Source organism: Talpa europaea, assembly GCF_964194135.1.
Source record: "Talpa europaea genome assembly, chromosome: 7".
Classification (NCBI taxonomy): domain Eukaryota; kingdom Metazoa; phylum Chordata; class Mammalia; order Eulipotyphla; family Talpidae; genus Talpa; species Talpa europaea.
The window spans coordinates 100,505,954-100,529,455 of NC_140074.1; the positions used below are offsets into that span (position 1 = coordinate 100,505,954).

The following is a 23,502-nucleotide window of genomic DNA, read 5'->3' on the forward strand; positions in this document are numbered from 1 at the left end:
GAGGGATGTGTTCCAAGGGTTTCCTAGCAGAGGTGTGAATTAATCAACCAAATCAACCTAGCTTTCCTGACCAGCCTCATGCCAGCACTGTCCTGCCTTCACTTTGGGTTCCCACCTCAAGAAGGGGTCCCTGACTGGGGGTGCCAAATGCAGAGAGAAGTGAGTCCTGTGTGGCCTTGAGAACTGAGGGGTGGGGTGGGAAGAGGATGTCCCCTCCAAAGCAGGAGCAGCCCGGCAGCTGGCCTCCAGGACAGGCCCTTTGTGCGAGCACCCTGGTCTGCCAGGTTAGCTGCTGAACACATTTAGGGTGTGTATGCTGCCTCCTCTTTAAGTAGGGTCTGTTGCACAATTACTGTCTTAAAACTCAGCTGGTGGAGAGACCAAAACAGCCTCCTCCTTTGTTTCCCAGCCCCCAGCCCCTGAGCCCAATTAGTTACTCTTCAGCTTAATGAGCTTTTCCTTGTTTCCTCCCATGAGCCGTGGCCCACAGGGCTGGCAGACATGCAGCCCTGTCCTGAGTACCTGAGCGAGCGAGTGAGTGAGGGAACAAATGAGTGGCTGGTTGGACTCCCATAGCCCCTTTCTCTCTGGGGCATTCAAAGGGCCAGATAGTAAATACTTTGACTCTGGGTCACATGGTCTCTACAACTGTCAGAGGCATTCAAACTTTCTCGACATGCTAACCTCTTCAGGATCCAGAACCTGCCACTTTTTTCCTTCAAATACTGTATTGTTTTGGGTCTGTACAAGTCTGAGTTCTTGGTTTCCTTAGTTCAAAATGAGAAAAACCTTGTTTCTCGAGTATTTGCTAGTCTAGATTCCCTACTGGTTCCTAGCAGCTGGGAGCCTGGTGTTGGAGTCCTGCTCTGCAGATGGGCTGACCCCAGGCAGGCAGCCGTGTCCAGGCCAGAGACCCAGAGGGGCAAGGGGACGACCAGCTGGGCCTTCTTTTTTGGGTCAAGCAGACCCTCTTGCGGCCCTGACTGGGGCCTCTGCCAGCCCTGAGCAGAGGCAGATGGCTTTGGGCAAGTCCCCTTCCCTTCCATTCTGCTTCCCAACTGGGCATTGGATGAGTCCAGGGGGCCACAAACTGCCTCGAATGCCAAACTGGGCCAGTTTCCTGCTGTTTTGTGGCCTGGGAGCTTAGAACGGTTTTACTTGGATTCCTTTTTTAGTTGTGATAAAATATATCTAATGTGAAGTTGACCCTTTTAGCCACTTTTAAGCCTACAGTTCATGGGCAGGAGGCACAGTCACTTTGTTGTACAACTATCACCACTTCCATCTCCAGGACGTTTCCTCTTCCCAACCTGCACCCAGTAAGCACTGGCTCCCCACCTCCCCCTCCACCCTGGCACCACCTTTCCACTTCCTGTCTTTGTGAATTTGACTGCTGTAGGGAGCTCATACATGTGGAGCCATCAGCGTTGGTCCTTCTGTGACTGGCTCATTTCACTGAGCTTCCTCAAGCTTTATCCATGTCTGAACCCGTGTCAGAATCCCTTCCTTTTCAAATCCTGCCGTTTGCTCCAGCATGGGTGAATCTGAGGGCATTATGCTAAGTGGAATCCAAAAAAACCCAAATTGATAGAACTAGTGGGCTGGGTTTGTCAAGGGCAGAGGGTGGGAGAAATGGGTGAAAGGGTACAAAGCTCCATTGCTAACAGGAGAGCGCCCTGGGGAGGATTGCGGTGTGGTGACTGCAGTTACACTGCTCTGTTGTGTCCTTGAAAGCGGCCTAGAGAACAGATCGTTACCTATCTGACCAGTTTCTCCCCCCTTTCTCTCTCTCTCTCTCTCTCTCTCTCTCTCTCTCACACACACACACACACACAACATCTACGTGAGTGGCACGGGTGTTCACTAACTCATTATGGGAATCTTTTCATGATACAAACATCATCATGTTCTATGGTGGCGACTCTGGATGGCTCCTGGGCAGGGGCTGGTCCCTGGGAAGGCTTGGAGGGTTCAGCCCCAGCCCCTATTCCTCAAGAAGGGAGAGATCTGAGAGTGGGGTTAACGATCGATCCTGCCTTCACAGTGAAGCCTCCATTGAGTCCCACAAGTACAGGAGTCAGAGAACTTCTGGTGAATGGAGGCATGAGGACAGTGGCACCCCAGAGAGGGTGTTCAGACTCGGCACCCTTCCTGCCCTGCCCTGCCCTGTGCACCTTTCCATCTGGATGGTCATCAGTGTCCTTTATCATGAGCTTATACAATAAAGTGGTCCACTGCAGTGTTGCCCTGAGTTCTGTGAGCCACTCCAGCGAATCAGGCGAACCTCCCATCCATAGCTGGTTGGTCAGAAGCACAGGTGGGCTTTGCCTGCCTTCCCAGGGGGGGAGAGAGAGAGAGAGAGAGAGAGAGAGAGAGAGAGAGAGAGAGAGAGAGAGAGAGAGAGTGAGTATGTGTAGATAGTGGAGGGGCAGTCTTGTGGCACTGAACCCTAAACCTGTGGGATCTGACACTGTCTCTAGGTGGATAGTGTTAGAATTGAGTTGAATTGTAAGACACCCAGGTGGTGTCTGGGGAATCGCTTGGTGTGGGAGAAAAACCTCCACACATTTGGTACCCAGAAGTGTCAGGCGTAAGTGTGCATAAAGGAGACACACAGGGAAGAAACACACAGCATTCTTCACAAAAGGGAAGGACTGGGTTTTTCTCTACACAGGAAGAGAAAACCATTTTCTTTTACAGCCTTAAATTGCCACAATATGTGTCCATTATTCTCAATAAAAATGGTGAAAAAATAAAAGCAATTTGGGTTTGAAAAAAAGAATTCCCTTCCTTTTAAAGATTGAATGATATTCCATTATGCAAATATCAAATTTTGGTTTTCCTTTCATCCATCTGTGGACATTGGAGTGTTTTCATCTTATTGTGAAGAATGCTGCTGGGAATGTGGGTGTATCTGCATGAAGCCCTGCTTTTGATTCTCTGGGTGACTACCCAGAAGTGGAATTGCTGGGTCCTGGGGGAGTCTAGTTTCATTTCCACAATGGCTGCACCATTTTGCATTCCCACCAGCAACACATAAGCCTTCCAACTGTTCCACATCCTTGATAACCCTCATTCACTTGGAGTTTTTTTGGCAATAACCATCCTAATGGTGTGAAGTGGTAGCTTATTGTGGTTTCGACTTGTATTTTCCTGATTAGTGATAGGAGCATCTTTTCGTGTGCTTATTGGCCATTGGCATATCTCCCTTGGAGAGATTTCTATACGAGTCTTTTGCCCATTTTTAAAATCAGGCTGTTTGTTTGCTGCTGTTAAGTTGTATACATGGCTAGATTTTAAATGATTATATAAATATCTATTTAACATCCTAGGATTTGCCTCTGAGCTTACAAAGCTGGAAGTATTTATTGTCTGGCCTTTTGAGAAAAAAGTTTGTTGGCCTCTGGACTAGTTGAGGACTGGTTGCATCTAGCTGAATCAAATCCATAATTTATGATTGTCTGTCTCAGGTGTTGGCAAACTTCTGTAAAGGGCCAGATAGTAAATATTTTTGACTCTGGGTCACAAGGTCTCTGCAACTGTTAGACTCTGGCCGATACGGCCTGTAAACCCACAGGCTTGTCTGGATTCTGATAAAACTATAAAGACAGGCAGAAGGCCCGATTCAATCACCGACCATAGTTTGCCAGCCCATGAAAGGAAGGCCCCCTAGATGCCTAGGGTAACTGCGTACACCCGGTCGATGACATTTGGAAAGCTGGGAGGAAGGATGGGTGGGTGGGAGCGGCCCGGGGGTGGTAGTGATCAGCCTCAGCTCTGTTCCTGACATGTAGGCGACCTTGAGCAGATCATTCAGCCTTCCCGAGCCTTGATTCTCTGTCTGAATGAAGTACAAGTCCCTGGCCCACTCTCAGGAGGGTTCAGGAGCAGGTGTGTCAACGATCCCTGGCTGAGCAGCTCCTCAGAGTGTGGGGCCTGGGATGAGCAGACTCGGCCGTCCTGAGGATCATACCTCACAGGTGCTCACAGCTGGAGCTGGGTTGATGTGGGGAGGAGTTCTGGGGGCCAGCTTAGCTGACCTGGGGGTGAGGGAAGACTGTGCCTGCTGTAGGAGACAGTGGGGCAGGTTAGGGGTCTCCAAAAAGAGAGGGCTCCTCAGAGGTGAGGCTGGGGAGCACTACTGTGTGTGGCGTGTGGAGTGTGGGTGTGGGGGAGGTTTTACAGAGGGTGGGTAGGGCGGTGACAGTCAGGATGCCATGCTGGGCAGGTCCCTGTGGCTGCCCTCTGCGAGCCAGGGAGAGCGGGTGAAGGGAGGATGCTGTGCCTGGATCGGGCAACTTCTACATACACAGGACGCCAAGCTGGAGAGTCCCTGGCCCCTTGTCCCTGTCAGGGGTCCCTCCTTCCTTCAACCCCCCAGCCTAGCACTGTGGTCCCTCAGAGACGATAGGGACAGTCTGACTACAGCCCCAATATAGAGAATTCTCTGGTTTGTTCTTATGTCCTGGCCCTTTGGGGGTCCTGGGGAGGCAGTCCCCCCACTCAGTTCTCATGGACAGTAGCACCTGGCTCTTCCTCTCACCACATGTCTCCGTGTCTGTGTGGACCTGCCTAGTGCCTGCCTTCTGGCCATGTCTTTTCTCTGGGTTGAATTTGCCCCCTCAGGAAATTTCTGGAAAGAGAGAAGGGACATGCACAGACAGGACTGTGCAGGGTGCTGTTTCCTCCTCCTTGGTCCTTCAGCCATTTGTCCTTCCCTCTGCCATGTGGTCTCTTTCCTCTCCACTGGGGGCGTTGGCAGGAGCTGTGAGAAACCTGTCCAGGCCGGTTCCAGCCTGAAGCCTCCTGCCCCCAGGCTTTCCCTAGCACCCTTTCCACCCATCAAGCCATTTGATTCCTAGAGGTTTGTTTGTGGTAAAATATACATAAAATTTATTATTTTATCATTTTATAGTATATGTTTCAGTGGCAGTTAGTATATTCAGTGTTATGCATCCACACCCAGAACTTTTTCACCTCAAACAAAAATCCCTTGCCTGTTAAGCAGTCACCCCATCTCACCTACACCCTCCCGTACTTTCTGTGCCCGTGGACTTGCCTATCTGGGCATTTCCATGGTGCCTGTTCTTGTGTCCGCGGGAGTCACAAGCTTGGTAAGAATGGTGACGGCAGCGGGGAGCACCTGCTGAATGGAGCCCTGAGAAGCCCCAGCTGGGCAGTCCCTGCTGCACCCCATTGTCCCTCTGGAACTGCTCACAGGATGTGGCGGGACAGGGCTGGTGGCTGAGTGGCTGCATGAGGAGTGAACCGGGGCAGACGGGCACAGGTCATCGCACAGAAGGGCAGTCAGATGGGGCAGGAGGAGGTGTGGGCACTGGCAGTGCGATGTCCTGTGACAGGTGCGGGCACTGGATGCGGGGGGATCACTTCCCTGTGCCTGTAGGTCAGACCTTCCACCCCCCAACAGGCGGACTCCACACAGCAAGCTTGCCTTCTGCAGGGTAGCAGGGGTCCTCTGACTCCTGAAAGGCCCACCAGGGTAATCTTTTCAGTGAGCTCAGAGTACACTGACTGGGGGCTTAACGTCTGTGACAAGCTGGCTGTATCCCATCAGGGAGTGACCTCCCGGGGTTCACAGCCTACACTCAAGGGGAGGGATTCTGCAGGAGGTGCAGGGTGGGTTGGACTTAACTGTGTAGGCTGTGGGAGCTGCTGGGGACTTAGAGGTGAGATCTGGAAGGAGTGGAGTCTGGGGCAGGAGGCAGGTGGAAGCCAAGGCTGAGCTGAGGAGCAGCCAGAGATCCATGCAAATAGATTTGGAACCCTCAGATGGCCAGGGCCCAAGCCCTGGATCTGTAGCTGGAGGGGAAAAATACATCTCCCCGGGACTGGCCCCTCAACCACAAAAGTCCTGGAGGAGACTGGTTATCAGCCTAGAATTCATAGAAGGGCCCCCCAAAGATAGTTGGCCCCTGCGTTCCATTGTTTTCAGGCTTGGATGGGTGCATCTGCTGGTCCTGGCAATGCCCCCCTCTCCCCCAGCAGGTCTGATTCCTTATTTGTAAGACATGACAGACCCTCTCGCCTGTGCTGGGTTTTGGAAACACTTTTAAACAGTGCTGTGTCCATCAAATGCACAGCTTTAGTACAGAATCATAGCCCCAAATGCCAGTCCCCAGATCATGTTTTGGGAAGTTACACAGATGGACATTTTTGCTTGATATTAGTTATATGTTTATTTTAATGGGTATTAGAGAAAAAACTATGAATCAATCAGATGCCAACTTCCATAGATAATATTGCTTGGTGGGTTGGAGTAGGAGGAGCAGGGAAATCTAGGCCTGGGAGAAAGGAGAAGATGACGAGAATAACATTCGTTCACCTCGACAACTTTGGGAGATGACCCTGGAAGGGCTGAACTTTGACAGAGGTTTGTCATTGGCAGATAGAAAAGAGAAACGAACTGTCTTGGGGTTGCAGGTGCTGAGTGTGGCTGAGCAGGTGCCTGGTCAAGCACATACGTCTGACGCCCCACTCCCTACCTCCAGCCCAGGTTCCGGGATTTCAGGGGAACAGAGTGAGGACAGCCTCAAGTCATGCTGATGACCGAAAACCCAATCCTAGTTTTAAAAATAGAAGCTGAGACCAATGAATGAGTCTCTCTGCACTCACCCGGTGTGAGTATTTCCAAAGGAAATGGCCTATTCATTCTCTTAAGGAGCAAGGCCCGCAGAGCCTCTCGTCTCTCTGTCAATTTTCCATGTGGAATGGACTGTGCTTTCCTGGCTTAATAGAGGAGCTGGAACACCACAGATCACCTCCTCAGGGCCGGGCACATCATTCCCGTAAGCCTGCCCCTTTTGGACCCTGAGTATGTGAGGCTCTGGGCACCAGGGGAGGCCAGACCTGTTCTCTGCTCAGAGATACCCTGATTTCTTGGGGGGTGCACACAGATGTGCTAGGGGCAGGGGCTGGTGAGGGGCTTCCTCTAGACCCTCTCCTCCCTCCCACTGGTGAGGGAATGGAAGAGGAGCCACAGGTGGGCTGAGGTTCCCTGGGTCAAATCTGGGGCAGCCCCATGCCCCGCTGGGCCTGCTTCCCCTCATCACTGGCCCTAGGCCCGCCCTTGGCCAGAAGTCTCCATCTGCTTCCAACCAGATGGCTTTTCCTTCAGAGCCATCCCCCAGGGAAGCTGCTTCAGTGTAGCACGTCAGAGCGGGAAGGCTCCCTTTTCATCTGCACCCCTGCTGCGTACACAGCGGTCAGGCAGTTTGCCTGCTGTTTGGCTGATGAAAAATGAATTCTGGCGGAGGAACCTGAGACGGCCCAGCTCAAGCATGAGACCCAGGCCACACAGTGGGCCCGCGCCAGGTTCTCTGAAGCCCCGTGTCTGGGCTGTGCTGGGCTCCCCCAGCCCTGCAGCCCTGATGTTACAGTAACCCAACTGGTGTCCCCACTGCTTTTCTGAAGCAGCGACTTTCCAACCACATTAAGTACATTGTGAACTCTTTCCACAGGCTCCTTTCCCCTGTCCTGGACTCTGCCCACTGGGCTGTGCCTCTTTCTAAAAGCTTCTTTGTGCGTGTTCCCTTCCCCCTGGTGATTTTTTTCCCCATCAGATCTCTGCTTAAACCTCTCATGGTCTTCTGGACCCACCTCACTTGCCTGTCCACAGCACTGGTCTTCACGTGGGTCACTCTGGTGTCTGTCCTTCCCGCTGCCCACAGCCTCATGTCAGAGCCTGTGGGTCCCTGTTATCAGTGTGCACAGCGACAGCAGCAGCTCCCTGCAGGGAGACGGGAGAAATTAACCTCGCTGTCACACAGAGGAGGAAACTGGGACCCAAGGCATCCAGATCTGTCTGAAATCCAACCCAGCTCTTCTGCCAGGAACCCTCTGATGGGCTGCCCCCCGGAGAAATCTAGGCAGATGGGTAGGCTAGGCTACTGGCGGCCACGGGCTGGCCAGAGGATGTCCATTAGGTCTCCCTGCCCTAGGCTTGGGGCTGGAGGTCAGCGGAGCTAAATGGGCAGGCAGCGCCTAGGGCTGGGAAGTAGGAGGGGGTGTCACCGCAGCTCTTGAGAGCACAGAGTTCTGACTACACCCCCCCACACACACACTGCTATACATTTCATGATGCAGGGGAGCCAGGGGGCCAGTGCAGATGGGGGAGCTGTGATGGGCTCCATCCTCTCCATGCAGGCAAGAGAGGTGAGGTGGGCACCGAGGCTGCCTACCCCATGGCCCTGCTCAAGGGCACACAGGGTAGAAGGTGTGCCTGGTTCATAGGGTTGCCCGTTTACCTGAAAGTCAGGTGAAGGTGTGGAGGGGCAGAGCAGGGTGTGGTGATCTGGCACAAACACCAGTGTGTGTGACCCTGGGCCACTCAATCCCAGTGGCTTGACCTGGAACTGCAGAGTGACCCTGAGCTGGGCAGAGAGGGCTATGATAGGGCAGTGGTGGGTGGAGAGGTTGCTGTGTGGGAAGCGTGACCAGCGGCCAGGTGTGCCGCTACTGATAGGTCATCATGCAGGCCTGTGTGCCCTGTTTGCTGTTTGTTCACAGGCCTCCCCACCACCTCCTTCCTGCCTGTCCCCCTTTCTCTACTCTGGAGAGAAAGGAAGAGGGTTGAAGCGCTGCTTTCTCTCTATTTGATGAATATTCACTAAATTTCATTCTGCCTGAAGTACCAGGTACTAGAAAGATCGAGGAGAGAAGCAACCTCTGTCCTGAGAGCTGAAAGTAGTTGAAGCAAAGAGTTCTGGGAGATGATTTTTAGTTCGACATAAGGATTGTTCTACAACAACCTGAATTTACCAATGGAATGAATGAAAGAATGAGTGAATGATGAATTTGTTCTGCTTGAAAGAGCCTGACAAATAGGTACTTTATGATGGGTGGATGGATGGATGGATGGATGGATGGATGGATGGATGGATGGGCAGATGGATGGGTGGGGGTGGGTGGGTGGGTGTATGAGTGGGTAGACAGTAAGATGCCCTCTAGCTGGTGCCTGGTACAGAGTGAGGGCAAGCAGTTGTCCCAAGGGAGGAGATCTCCATGTCGCTTCTGATGCTGTGACGGAGAAGGCATGTGGAGAGAGCTGTGACATGTGCATGCACTTCCCGTGCGGGTATCCCTCCCATTAGCACCTGCCCTCTCCTAATGAGGCAGTCCCTGCACCCTGCATTACCGCGAGCCCAGGTGCTTTGCCCTACCTGCACAGACCTTCCAGTGTTGTCTTCAGGATCCCATTGGAGAACCTGACCTCCAAACTCACTGGAGTAGTCACACCCTTTTGGTCAACCCTCCTGCCTTTTGACAAGGCTTTCAGTGGCCTGGTGTGCTACTCGAGGGCCACCTGAGGGATGGGTGTGGGGGAGCAGACGGGCCACTCCCCACACCCATGATCTCTGTCTCCTGTCTCCCCTGCAGCTTTACGGAGGCCATGCTAAGCCAGCCCAAGATGGAGAGCCTGGATAATCCCATAGCCTACGGTGTGGGGCTGGTGCTGCTGGGCATGGGCAGTGTGTTTGTGCTCTCCAGCTTCTTTGCACTGGGCTTCACTGGGACCTTCCTAGGTAAGACCCCGAGGGTCAAGGGCCTTGCGTAGAACCCCTTGGGTCCAGGGGAGGAGCGGGACTATGTGGCTGGCCGACCTGCCATCCATGTAGGGCCTGGCACCTACCGCACCAGGCTCAGCTCATCCAAGGCTGGCTCGGGAAGCTGGCTCTCACATCTCATCTAGCGGCCTGATGGCCAGGCCAGGTGGCACCTTGCTCCACTGTGTTGGGCCACAAGTGGAGCTGGCCCAGATCTGGGGTGGGGGATGCTGTCCTCCTCTGCATTCCCCATTGTCTGCAGCTCTGGTGTTTTCTGGCTGGGAGCCCAGTGTTGGCCTAGCCCAGTGTCCTTGTGATATCCATCATATCCAGCAACTCGGAAGCCCAGGGAGAAAAGCAGCTGGGGGAGGCTGCAAGGTCAGGGGCACCCTTGGGTACAGCTGCTACCTGCAGAGGGAGCCCCTCCCAGCAAACAGGCAACACTGGGAGGTGTCCAGAGGTGCCTGGCCCTCTGATGGCTGACTCAGGGGCTCTCAGTCCTCCTTCCTCTCAGCCCCAGCCATCTGTGGGACTTGCCTCAGTTTCCTCCAGTGCCCAGGGTGGTCTCCAGCAACCACTCAGCTTACCTGGAATCTCTACCACATTTGGGGGCAGATGAGATCCACGCAGGAGCAGTTGCCCTGTGAAGTGCTCACAGCAGTGGGTTTAGAGCAGGTGGTTGAGGGCAAAGTGCTCAGATAGGAGCTGTGGGGAATCTGGTGCTAAAGGAGGGGCAGGTGGGAACTGGGAAGAGAGGATGTCAGGCGCTCCTAGGTCCGCTAGTGGGAATGGGTCAGTGGGAAGGAAGGCAGATTAGCTGGCAGATTGGCTGGTGAGCAGGGGCCCAGTAGGAGCAGGGCTGGAGGCAGGCCGGGCTTGCCCACGCTGTTCCTGAAGGCCTTGCAGGGGCCTGAGGCTTCACTGCCAGGTTGGTGAGAGCCATAGAGGGGTTTGGAGAGTCTTCTCCCAACATGAGAAGGTTGGTGCCGAGACCAGAGGCCTAGGAAGGATTGGAGATCACAGTATGGACCTTGCAAAGCTGGAGGCAAGGGCCACAAGCAGGTAGAGGGAGCTTTGCAGCCCTATTTGGGCCCTCTGGAGACCAAGGGTGAGCTGCCCTACAGCGTGCAGCCTCTGTGAGCAGAGTTTAGGAAATTGCGGAGGGTCTGGGAGGGGTGGAGTGGTGGGATGGTCAGGATCTGGACCATGTGGGGAGACTCCTGCAGGACAGGTCAGGGGGAAAGGAGGAAGGAAAGGAGCCCGAGATACCAGCCACTACAGCGCCCCTCCCCCTCCCCCCCGCCCCGAAGAAATGGCCTAGAACCGAGTGGGCCACGCCGGGTTGTGCATCTAGGGCACAGCAGCCACTTCCCTGCCATGAGTCAGCCCCAAAGCTGTATCTGTGCCACCCCATTTTCTGCCTCCTGGGAAGAAAGCTTTCCAGTGCGTCCTCCCCTCCCCGCAACTCCTCAGGGGCCTGTACCCCTTGTTCCCAAAGTTGCCCTATTTCTGCCTGCAATGAAGCTCCAAGAGATTTCTGGGGAGAGAAGACTGGGATGAAATGGCGACACTCTTTCCTAAGCAGTTCTGGGGGCGCATGGTGAGAGCTGAGGTTCCTGGGCCTTCCTACACTTCTTAGTGCGACTTCAGTGGGTGACAGAGGAGGGGGTGACCAGCCTTTCTGGGATCCGTCTGATGGCCACTCCACTGTGACCAGCACCTTTGGGATGGCTTGGAGTGGAAAAGTAGTAACACCAAGGCTGCCTTCCTGTGTGGCAGCCCCCTTGTTTTCTCTACCAAGGCCACATACCAGGTGAGAAGGGAAGAGGTGGGGCAAAAATAGTAGCAGGCAGGACCTTTTTTAGATAGTGGAGTTGGGAAGAGCCCCTATAGGCAGCCAGGGGAGAAGTGACAAAGGAGGGAAGGCACTCGCTGTACAGAATATAGGGAAAAGCATCCCAAACAGAGGGAACAGCATGTGCAAAGGCACAGAGGAGAGGAGCAGATGGTGAGAAGGGGGTGAGGCTCTGGGCTTTAGCCACTAGGGCCCGCTGGGTGCCTCCGACTCAGTAATCTTCCTCCCTGACCCCTGAAGGCCTGGAGCCTCCTGAAAGACAGGCCTCACCATACCCCAGGGCCCCCCTCAGTCATGGTATGACCAGGATGTGACCTTCTCATACTGCCCCACCTTGTTCACAGGTGATTACTTCGGAATCCTCAAGGAGGCAAGAGTGACCACGTTTCCATTCAATATCCTAGACAACCCCATGTACTGGGGCAGCACGGCCAATTACCTGGGCTGGGCCATCATGTGAGTAGTGGCCTTCCTGGCCCATCCTCCCTACATCCTGGAAGGCAGCCAGCCTCCCTGTCATTCAGGAGCCCAAAGGCATCAGTCAGGCTCCATTCCTCAGGAGTTTCTTATCTGTAGAAACAAACAAAATCCTAGAACAGGGTTGGCAGACTTTCCCGTCAGGAGCCTAAGGAACTAGGCTTGGCGGCCACAGGCAAGGTGCTGCCCCCATAGCTTGAAAACTTCATTAAGAGGTAAAGGTGGCAAAGGGTATGTGCTAGTGTCACTTCACTGATAAACACAGAAATTTGAATTTCATATAATATCCATGTGTCACAAAGTATTATTCCTTTTATTCTTTTTGGACCATGTAAAAATGTAAAAACCATTCTTGATCAATGAACTGTGGGTTGCTGGCTTGTGCTAGGACACTGGGGCCTGAAGTCCATGAACGATGGACTAGTCCCACACAGGGAGAGGGCAGAAGGGGTGGTCTGGGGCTCGGAGTAGTCCCCAAAGCTTCACATCCCATCAGGGGAGCTTCCCACTCAGAGATCCTCATCCTGCAGAGGGAAGGATCCCCAGGGTCTGGGAGGGAATGGGCCCAGGACTGACTGCTATCTGCGACCACTGTCTGTGGGCACCTACTGTGACCCCCAGGGCACAGGCCTCACCTTCCTTCCTGCCATTCAGAGGTCCAGGAGGACCTCTTTGTCCAAGAGGCTGGCATAGGGGGCTCTTCAGCTCTGGGCTTCATGCCACACACCCCGCCCAGCAATTTCCCCTTTTATCTATTTTCTGTGTTAGGGCTACCTCCATAGAAGCCTTCTTTTATAGAAAGTACTCTGCTATAATTTTTTTTTTTAGGATTTATTTATGTATGCATACAAAAGCTGGGGTACAGGCCAGAGGTGCGGGGGGTGAGAGAACTCACCAGAGACAGAGTGGGGAACAGAACAGGCAGACTAACTGAAACCTACTGCTGAGGGGAGCAGCGGGTGAGACAGGAGAGGTCTGTCTCGCCATGTGGGTTTCTCCCTGGCCCGGGATCAAACTCGTGCTGCAGACGCTGTGGGTTGCTTCATAGTGTAGTGCTTAACCCCTTGCGCCACCAGGGAGGCCCTGTTTTTAAGATTTGGAAACCATCTGCCTAAAACATTACAGGGGCTCCCAGAGGCCAGAAAGTTTATAGGACCCAAAGGAATGATTCCCAAATGGTGGATTATCAGCCCAAGGTGTTCCCTCCCACTGCCCACCCTAGGAGGCAGCCCTGCAGCAGAGGAGGAGCTAGGAAGGGACTTCTGTGTCTGAAGGATCCTCCCTAGTCTGGCTCCACTTCCAGACCAGACAGTCCCAGACCACCTGCCTTCCAGCTTGGCTCCTTCACCTGGTTTTGGGCTCCCGAGGGCCAGGCTCTGCACCTCTGGCATCACCCATGCCACAGATGAGCCCACTCAGGTCCTCCCTGCAACCTTTCAGTTGCCCAAATGCTATGCTCTCCCCACCTCCAACTTACCAGCCCAGAATCACCCCACTCCCACCCCCAGTAAGTCCTTCCAAACTCAACGGCCCCCCTCTCCCCCGACTGCTTTCCCACGGTGTCTCCTTTGTGCCCCAGCAGTGCCTGGCACTGGGCGTGAGAGCTCACCCCTACCTCAGGCAGGGCTCTCAGGAAGATGTGAGGGACTCTCTGGAGACCCAGGTGCCCACGGTCCCCTGAGGAGGACATCAGCCTCGTGGTGACGAGGAAAGGGCCTCTGGCTGAGAGCTCGTTAGCGATGAGCCATTACCCTGGCTGTAAGACGCTGACCCAGCAGGGCTGCTCCCGGCCTTCTACAGTCCATCTGTCTCCTGCTTAGGGCCCCACGGGAGGGGCTTCCTGGTGCCCAGGCAACCAGGTGTGTGGGAGCCCTGGCGGCCCCAGGGTCGGGGATTCCTGGGCACATGGCTGGGAGCAGGGCAGCAGGGCCTCCTGCTCTCTCCAAGCTTCCACCCTCTCAGCCCTCTAGCTTGAGTGAGAGGCCCCCGCCATGTGCGGCGGGGCTTGGTGACTAACCCCACCACCACTCTGGCTCAGGGCCAGGCTGGGATCCAGCATGTGGGTTGCTCTGGTACTCAGTTTCTTATCTGCAGAGTGGGACGATCACCTTTCCTTCTATCTTGTTAGCAAGATTGAAAGTGGGCAGTTTCAGCGGATATAAAGGAAGAGGGGAGCCTGTTTGGTTCACGCTTTGGGGCCATTGCCCAGACCTGACCCAGGGGCCATATGGCCTCTGAGGCTCCTGGTTACTTGGCTCCCCGGGGTGCCAGGCTCATGGACAGGGAGGCTCTGCCTGTTCTAGATAACCACACTAGGGCTATGGAGCAAAGCTCCAGGAGGGAAGGTTTCATTTCTGCACCAGAAAGTGCTCCATATGGCCTTGGCCTGTCCACATGGCAGTGGCGAGGGACAGGGGCTCCATTCTGCCCTCCAGGGTGATTTGATTTTTTTTTAATTTTTTTTTTATAGAGGCATGTTTTTTATTTATTTATTATTTATTTGTTTGTTTTTTGTTTATACATGCACTGGGTACAGTCAGAAGCGCGGGAGGGTGAGAGAATTCACCAGAGCCAGAGCGGGGAGCAGAGCAGGCAGAAGGACCGAAGTACACTGCTAAGGGGAGCAGCGGGCGGCAGGAGAGGTCTGCGTGCCATGTGGGACCCTCCTCCGGTGGTCGGGGAGCAGCCGGGGATCGAACCGGCGCCGCAGAGGCCACGGGCAGCTTTGCAACCCAGCGCTCAACCGCTGCGCCACCGGGGAGGCCCCCTCCAGGGTGATTTGAATGGAGCCCACAGACCGGGGGTTGGTGAGCCTTCATGAAGTACACTTGGCTCCCTCCCGGAGCTCCCAGGTGGACAAACAGTGTGAGGTCCTGGGAGAGGGGTGGGCAAGGTTCACACGTGTTCCTGAGACCCTGGCCTAGGGCTCCTGAGGAGGTGGTGTTGCAGCCTCTCCTTCCTGGCTGATCTGGACATAGCAGCCCAGCACCTGTGGAGCCTCTGGATCAGCGATAACTACGGAAAAGATGGGGAACACTTTCACGACTTCCCAGACTCCTCCATATGGCAGTCACTTGCAGAGAGTCTACAGGATGCTTCCACCTGGCTTTGGGGTCCTGCACCCATTTGTAGAAAATGGCCTGAGAACACTGTCATCGGCAGGCGGGGGTAGCGTTTCTCCCCAGGAACATCTTCCTATACAGAAAAGAACACACCTGGCCACCTGGACAGTTCTGAGGGGCCAGTCACTCCTTCCTTTCCTGGTCCACTTCTGTGTCCTGAGCCCCAGCTCAGGGCTGGAGACACGAGACAGTGAGCATAGGCCCACGGGGTCTGGGGTAGGGCTGGGGGGAACATGCAAGCCAGCCTGGACAAGCAGGTGGCTAGGTGATCAGTGGGTGGGGATCCAGATGGTGGAGGCCCTGGTTTGAGCAAGAAGTCAGACCCAGGAAGGGGGCTGCCAGGCACAGCTCACTGGGTCACAGGACCCCAGGGTGGCAGGGAGAGGCCAGCACTGGGCCCATAGACTGATCACACATCTCTCCCACAGGAACGCCAGCCCTGCAGGCCTGCTGCTGACCATGGTGGTGGCCCTCATCTATGTGATCGCCCTCCTGTATGAGGAGTGAGTAGGCGCCATTTCGGGCTGGGAACCAGGGCTGTTGTCTGGTGTAAGGGTGGCTACTAAGCTGGCCCTGTTTCTTCCCTAAGGGCCTGTCCTGTGATCAGGGCAGCTTGGGCCGGCTGCCTGTCACTAGGCCACACCAGGTCACTGGTCAGAGCAGCAGACGGGAGGTTTAGTGTGGGCTCAGTAGAAACTGGGGCCATGATAAGGCAGCTCCAGTCTCCTGTTCCCATGGGCACCCTCACTCCCTCCCTGCTCCGAGCAGCAAGACTTGGGGTGGTCACACTTCCCAGGGCCAGCTGATCGGAGCCTCTTTCCTTGCCCCCACAGGCCCTTTACTGCGGAGATCTACCGGCAAAAAGCCTCTCAGACCCACAAGAGAAGCTGATGGGGCGCTCGTCCACTTTGCTAGGGCCTGCTGCCCCCCAGCCTACCCCGAGTGCCAAGCCCTGCGAGGGGAGAACGGCGCCCGGCCCTGCTTGGTGCTCGCCCAGTGAGGGCTGCTCCAGTGCCTTGGATACCGCTGCCTTGGGGTCCCTGGACATGCTGCTGTGTGGCCTCTGAGCCCCCTCTTCCCACCATGTCTTGATGCACCAATAAAGGCACCCTGACTCCAGCACCCCCTCCATGTCTCTGTCCATTCACATGGGGAAGGCATGGGTGGAGACATGGGGACATGTTCCCCCGGAGGCCTCCGAGGCCAGACCGCCAGACCGCCCCTTGGCGGTCACTACTGTCCGTGCATTGAGGGAAGAGACTTGCCGAGTTGTTTGGGTCTCCTGTGCCGCCTACCTCACCCCTGCCCCAGGACTTCCTTCCTCTTCCTCTTCCCTTCAGGGAGCCCATCCAGCCTCAGGGTGGGGGTGTCATCATGATGCCCAGTGGCCAGACACACGTGCCACCCTGTGTGCCAAGGAGCTTCCAGTTCCTGTGAGCTTCTGTCCAGGGAAAGTGGTCAGATAGTGAAAAACATTAAGCCAGAAAATTTAAAAGTGACTTGGAAGTACCTGGTGGGGCTGGGAGTCCATGTTAGTTAGCCATGTGGTCAGGGGAGCCATCTCTTGAGAAGGTGACATTTGAGCGGAGCCCCATGTGATGAGAGGGAGCAAACTGGAGGAAGAGCACTCCAAGCAGAGGGAATGGCAGGTGCAAAGGCCTGAGGTGCAAACAAGCTGGGTGCCCCAAACAGCAGGCTGTATAGTAGGCTCTATGGGACTGAGCTCACAACAGGTGTCAGCCACAAGGCACCTGGCCCCTGAGGCCGGCCAAGCGGTTGAGCTGGGTTGGGGCCCTATAGAGCACCAACCCTGCTGCAGAAAGCCGGACTGTGACACTCATGTTGCTCCAAACCCCAGGCCACTAGGTCATTCCCAGATCTCAGGATTATTAGGAAATCACAAATGCACAGGCTGGCTTGCATGTTCCCCCCACCACCTTACCTTGTGCCAGCACTGCCCCCCTCTTTGCCTCTGAGGGGCCTGTTTCTGGATGGAAATGTGCCTGCTCTGAAAACTGGCATGGAACAGGCCATGGGGAGGCGCTGGGGCCAGGAAAGCATGAGGGGCTACCTTGCTTCACCCAATCTGATGAGCTATGCTCAAACTGACTAGAAGGAAAGGGCCTGTGGACCACAGATACCAGGCTTACCCCGACTCTGATGACCTGTCTGGCCATGTCTTGGGGCTCCCATGCATACAGCTCTGTTAGAAGCAGAAAAGACAGGGGCTTTTGGCATCTGGGTGGGCTTCCTAGATGGAATCAGAGGGCCTGGACCCAGCACTCAAGTCCCTTCCACACTCCTGGGGCACACCCTTTGTCTCTGGTTACCCATGACATTTCTTTCCTAATCCCGCCTGGACCTCATGTCACCACCACATGTTCTGCTCGTTGGCTGGCCCCTCCTGGCCCAGCCTTACTGGAGCAGGCCCCAGCCCTCCAAGGGCACAGGATTGGCCTTTCTCCTGTTCAAGTTGGGGGTAAGCCCAGACTCCACCTGTGCACACAGTGCCCAGAGTCTCAGTGTCCTTTGTTATAAAATGCCTGTCATAAGCATATCTGCCTTGTGTATACACAGCAGGCATTCAGGCAGTGCTGGCTGGGCTCCCCTCCTTACCTATGGGGTTCCTCAAACTCTTTGGTATCTGGAATAGAGAGTCTGTCTCAGGACTTGAGTGTCCCTGAGAAGCTTCTAGTCTGATCTTACCCAGAGCTTCGTTATCTGCATCTTCTCGCATACCTCCAGGAACAGGGAACTCACTCCTCCACATGCACCTCTGTGAACACAGCCTTTGAGGACATGCTATCCCCTCCATGACCGGAGCTGTCCCTTTTTTTTTTTTTTTTTTTAATGCAGGTTGTGTTTTTTAAAAAGATTTATTTACTTATGCATACAAGAACTCGGGTACAGGCCAGAGGTGCGGGGAGTGAGAGGACTCGCCAGAGACGGAGTGGGGAACAGAACAGGCGGATTGACTGAAATACACCAATGAGGGGAGCAGTGGGTGAGACAGGAGAGGTCTGCTGTTCCATGTGGGTCAGCTCCCTGGCTGGGGATCGAACTCTTGCTGCAGTGGCTGCTGATAGCTTCACAGTGCTGAGACTTAACCCCTTGTGCCACCAGGGAGGCCCTGGGAGGGAAGTTTTTAATGGCTTTCTGGTTTCTCCCAAATTAGACACAGCCAAAGTAAAGCAGCACAGACAGTCCAAGCATGGACTGGCCTTGAGGTGCAATGGCTCTTTCATGAGCTCCAGAGTGGTAGCCTATTTCCTGGCATTTAAGCAGCCTTGGCCCACTCCTGGTTACTGATCAACCTGCTCCTGGTTTGCTCCTGCAGCCCCCGCCCTTAGCTCTGCAGCCTCATGGGTCATTTACTATTGTTGTTGTTCCCTCCAGGACCTGCCCCCTAAACCAGTTGCACTTTCTCATTCACAGTCACAAAACCGGAACCCCCATCTTCCAGAAGAACCCAAGGCTGGGAGAGGGCAGGAGCTGTGCTGTCAGCCCAGACCCCCGCTGTAGCTGAGCCCCTGCTCCTCCAACTATAAAATAGGAAGGAGGGCCCAAGGGACCCCAGAGGCACAAAACGCTGGTCTAGGCCTGACCTAGGCAGGGCAGAGTCTCCTAGCGTCTCCAGCTCACAGACCAGAAGAGCATGGGACAGCCCTGAAAAGCGCAGCTTTGAAAACCTCAGCCTCTCTGGTGTGGAGAAAGGCGCGGGGGGGCCGAGGGGGGCGATTCCACTCTTGCTCGGTTCCAGCCTGGGGTCCCAAGGCGGGAGTCCTGTACTCTCCAGGCCCCAAACTTGCAGCTTCGCCAGCACCCCCAGCCCGGCCCGCCAGGCTCCGGCCCCGCTCCGCCGCGGCCCGGGCCCTCTGCCGCCCTCTGACGGCGGGAGCGCGCGGCGCCGGCTCCGGCGCTGAGGCCGCCGCCGGGAAGCGCGCACAGGAAAAGGGGGCGGGGGCCGGGCCCGGGGGGCTCTGCTGAGTACAGCGCGAGATGGGGGGAGCAAAGCCGCGGCCCCGTGTCTGGCCTCTGCAAGCGCCTGCTATTGCGCTGCCGCTATTACGGGATTACTGCTGTGATGCTCTGGGGGAAACTGAGGCCCAAGGAAAACGAGCGGGCATGCGGATGTGTCGCGGGCGGGCGTCTGTGCCCCAAGCCGCAGGGGGCGGCGGCGCAGCCAGAAGCCACTGAGGCCCCTGAGCGGAACAGCGGGGGCTCCGCGCCCCTAGCGCCAGCCGGACCCGGGCTTGGTTTTCTTGCGGCGCCCAGGGCGCAGCGCCGGCCGCAGCCCGCCGAGGTCGCGGGGGGCGGGTGAGGGCGGGCGGGGAGGTGGGGGCCGCGGGGCGTGACGCACCGACTGGGAGGGCGCGGGGCGGGGCGGCCCGGCGGGCAGCATATAAGGGCCGCCGCTGGGCGCCCGGAGCCAGAGCGAGCGACTTTGTCCAAGAGTCTGAGCCGAGCTTGAGCCGGAGCCAGCGCCCGCGCCAAGCCCCAGCCGCAGCCCGAGCCGCAGTCGGAGTCCGAGCAGAGCCGCTCGGCCTCTCCGCCCCGCGCCCCGGCCGCCCTCCGCGCTTCTCTCGGCCCGGACCCGCCCCCGCGGCCCCTGCGCCCAATGAAACTGGCCGCGATGATCAAGAAGATGTGCCCGAGCGACTCGGAGCTGAGTATCCCGGCCAAGAACTGCTACCGTATGGTCATCCTCGGCTCGTCCAAGGTGGGCAAGACCGCCATCGTGTCGCGCTTCCTCACGGGCCGCTTCGAGGACGCCTACACGCCCACCATCGAGGACTTCCACCGCAAGTTCTACTCCATCCGCGGCGAGGTCTACCAGCTGGACATCCTCGACACGTCCGGCAACCACCCCTTCCCCGCCATGCGGCGCCTCTCCATCCTCACAGGTGAGCGCGGGGCCCGGGGCAGGGCCGCGGGCGGTGGGAGGGCGCTGCGCCCGCGGGAGGTGCGGGGCCCCCTGCTCCAGGGGCGCCGGGCAGGGCCGGGGCCGGCGGGGCTGGCCGCCTGTCCCGCCGCCGCGCGCCGCTTTGCGCGCGGCAAGGTCACCGCGCCCCGCGTGGGAAGCCCCAAAGTCAGCCCAACTTAAGGGGTCCCTTGGGGCAGCCCTCCTCACTTGCTTCTTCCCCCCTCTGCCCCCGCAGGAGACGTTTTCATCCTGGTGTTCAGCCTGGACAACCGCGACTCTTTCGAGGAGGTCCAGAGGCTCAAACAGCAGATCCTCGACACCAAGTCCTGCCTCAAGAACAAAACCAAGGAGAACGTGGACGTGCCGCTGGTCATCTGCGGCAACAAGGGTGACCGGGACTTCTACCGGGAGGTGGAGCAGCGCGAGATCGAGCAGCTGGTGGGTGACGACCCCCAGCGCTGCGCCTACTTCGAGATCTCCGCCAAGAAGAACAGCAGCCTCGACCAGATGTTCCGCGCGCTCTTCGCGATGGCCAAGTTGCCCAGCGAGATGAGCCCGGACCTGCACCGCAAGGTGTCCGTGCAGTACTGCGACGTGCTGCACAAGAAGGCGCTGCGGAACAAGAAGCTGCTGCGGGCCGGCAGCGGCGGCGCGGGCGAGGCGGGCGACGCCTTCGGCATCGTGGCGCCCTTTGCGCGGAGGCCCAGCGTGCACAGCGACCTCATGTACATCCGCGAGAAGGCCAGCGGCGGCGGCCAGGCCAAGGACAAGGAGCGCTGCGTCATCAGTTAGGAGCCCCTCGGCCCTCGCGCCAGCGGCAGAACCTAAGGAGGACCTTTTTGTTTAAAAGCCAAGTCTGATGTCCCGGCCAGCCCCGTGCGCCCCGGCCGCGTGCGCTCGCGGACCCGGGTCTTCCCTCCCCGAGACCCGGGCCCTGCACACTGGGGAGGCGCAAACTAACGGGGACAGTCATCTGCGTTGGAAGGAAAGAGAACTGGCTAAGATCGGGACTCACCCCACCTCTGATTCCCCGTTCCCGCCAGGCACCCCCACTGTTTAGGGGACACCGACCCACCGCTGGGTGAATTTGTCTTGTTCACAAAGACCCAAGAATGGGGGCGGGTGGGGTGGTGGTAGAAGTTAGTCAGCCACTGTTAGACTTCAGGAGACCTCAGTTCTGCTGGAAGGGCAGGACAAACAGGGCATTACCTTGTCTGTGATTCCGGGTTGTCATGACAGCTGGGAAAGCCTCTGCCCTCTGGAAACTAAGGGGGTGCGGGTCAAATCATATTCAAGTGACTTGTTTACATGTGTGTGTGAAATTGCACAAAGAAAAAACATAAAACTTGCACTTTAATAGTAGTTCTGGTGTCATCATGGACATGAACAAAATCTTACCCAGGTGTTTATACTGTGTGTGTCTTTAAACTTATTGTTATTGTTCTTTTTATATAAAATAAAATAATTTAAAATGAAAAACTATGTTTCCTTTACTTTTAGAAAAGGCTGGAGGGGAAAGGGTGAGAAGGGAGGGTGTGGGGTTTCTACTTCTGTGGAAATAGAACTCACCTTTGCCAGGACTGGAAGATAATCCTCACATTCTGAAAACAGCTTCTTCAGCCCTCCTGGGAGAAAATGCTCAAAAAAAAAAAAAAAAAAAAAAAAAAAAAAAAAAAGGCTCCCATTGACTGGGCTGGGGCCCTTCTTTTTAGGGAAGGATTCCTGAGAAAGGCCAAAATCAAGACTCAGGGCTCCCTGAGAGAATCATCTTTCTAGTCATTTCCCTGCTTAGTTTTCCTTCACTTTGGCCACAAAGGGCCCTGGAAGTGTACCCCAGTCATTTTGTTGCTATACTCGGAGAAGGCTCACGGGCAACCAACAAAAAGATCATCAATCTGAAACTCTCAGTTGGTTTGAGATGTCAGTCTGCTTTCACTGATAAGGAAATGTGGTCAAGAGACTGCTGCAGTGCCCGGCTGGCGCAGGACTCCGCCCACCACACTCCAGGGTGTGCCAGTGGCCTCCGCAGATAGTCAAGATCCCCCACCTCCTGCACCTCTCCAATTCTAGGATGTGCCCACTGTCCGGTGGAGTCCAGTTCTCTTCTCTGCCTTGCTGTCCCCTCTCAATAGTTGAGGGCACCCCACCCAACTCGAGACCCAGGTCTCTGCCACTCGTCTCTGTGCTAGCTCAGGACAAGCGACACCAGTCACAACTCAAATTCTTCACCCATGAAATACCAAGAACATGGGGTCACTGTAAGGATAAGTGTGATATTTGAAAACCTTTTAGCACCAGAGCCCACCGCTCAGTAATCCAAATAATCGGAGGCGTCAAGAAGGTACCCAGTCCTATAAGGGATACTCAAAATTGTCCCAGGGTGGGATTTCAATCCTGTTCTAATGGGGTGGGTCCCACCAGGACTCAGTTTACCTCTGCAGAGAATGGTCCAGGGGGCAAATCAGACAGATGACCCACCAGGCCAACTGCACCCTAGGGGCTGAAGCCACTCCCCAAATCAGAAGTTACTGATTTTACATTGGCTTTGCTGAGTGTGTGCATGAGTGTGCCCGAGTGTGTGCACACACACACGCACGCACATCGGGAGGGAGGAAGGTGCAGAGCCCAAGTTCTCACAATTTGTTCTGTTTCCAAGCAAAGTGAACATTTTCCTCTCAACTATCCCCAAAGAGGCATCTTACAATGAACTGTTTAGTTAAAAAACCATGATGTTCCGTGAGCAGAGTTTAATTCTTTTAATTATAGTCAAATTAATTATAGTCAAAAAGCGTCACAGACACTGGACTATAGGAAAGTTTCCCTCTCTCTGCCCCGTTTCAGCCTTTCATAAAGACCCCGTGGTCTTCTATTTCTATGTACTCTCAGAGCCTTAAAACTGGCCCTCACACTATGCTAGAAATTTCAAGAAAATAAACAATTCAGCTAAATAATAGTCCCAAGGGAGAACTGGTCTAGTAGCTAACAACCTACTAAAATTCAGCCTTCTCTGCCAAAGACACTGACACCTGATATCCCCCTTCACACGTCCCTGAGCTCCAACCTGCATCTTCTGACAGGTAGCTGCAGGTAGACAGGAACAGAACCTCGGCTAAAAACACCCTCAACCAATATTCCTGCCAACGAGGCCAGTCGGCAGGCATCTGTTAAGCCCCTGAACTGGTGAGCACAGATTATGTGCTCATTTCTAGATCTCAACAATATTCAGTTACTTCTCACCTCATCCTTAAGAGGCAAGGTGGAGAGCTGCTCTTCCCTCAGCCTGATAGTCAAAGGCCGAGCACATTAATAAAACACTTCACCTGGAAGAAATGGGGGTGTTTACAAACATTTATAAACAGAATTTGGGTGTATAATGTCCAGGTGTAGCTCATCCTGCCTCTACACAACTGACTCACCTGTCGTACCTGGCCAAGGGATGGTCACAACTGTCAGAGCTTTCTTTCTCTGAACAAAAGGCACACCATGAACCCCTCTGCTGCAGAGTTAGTCAATGCTCACAGGAGGCTCCGATGAGAAGGGCAGAGCAAGGATTATTTTTTA

At 55.4% G+C, this 23,502-nt stretch overlaps 2 protein-coding genes across 4 annotated transcripts in view; both read left to right on the top strand.

Moving 5' to 3' along the window:
• Positions 1 to 16,127, top strand: part of PEMT (phosphatidylethanolamine N-methyltransferase) — a gene marked incomplete at its 5' end in the record, with an annotated part of 55,565 nt that extends 39,438 nt beyond the window's left edge. The window contains 4 exons of one of the 2 annotated variants that reach the window (XM_084236173.1): positions 9,397 to 9,542; positions 11,763 to 11,874; positions 15,446 to 15,520; positions 15,851 to 16,127. In XM_084236173.1, coding sequence (XP_084092299.1) covers positions 9,397 to 9,542; positions 11,763 to 11,874; positions 15,446 to 15,520; positions 15,851 to 15,908 — 391 coding nt within the window. In that variant the 3' untranslated portion in view covers positions 15,909 to 16,127. The remainder of the gene's footprint in view (positions 1 to 9,396; positions 9,543 to 11,762; positions 11,875 to 15,445; positions 15,521 to 15,850) is intronic. The other variant, XM_084236174.1, reaches the window with a different exon arrangement.
• A 3,417-nt stretch (positions 16,128 to 19,544) lies between these two features.
• Positions 19,545 to 20,733, top strand: RASD1 (ras related dexamethasone induced 1; the record flags this gene model as incomplete). 2 transcript variants are annotated; one of them, XM_084236454.1, is made up of 2 exons in its annotated part: positions 19,545 to 19,921; positions 20,177 to 20,733. In XM_084236454.1, the coding sequence occupies exons 1-2, from the start codon at positions 19,636 to 19,638 to the stop codon at positions 20,731 to 20,733; spliced, it is 843 nt and encodes a 280-aa protein (XP_084092580.1). In that variant the 5' UTR covers positions 19,545 to 19,635. The 2 variants fall into 2 exon arrangements, with proteins under 2 accessions (XP_084092580.1, XP_084092581.1); XM_084236455.1 differs by having other exon boundaries at positions 20,251 to 20,333.
• Positions 20,734 to 23,502: the final 2,769 nt, after the last annotated feature.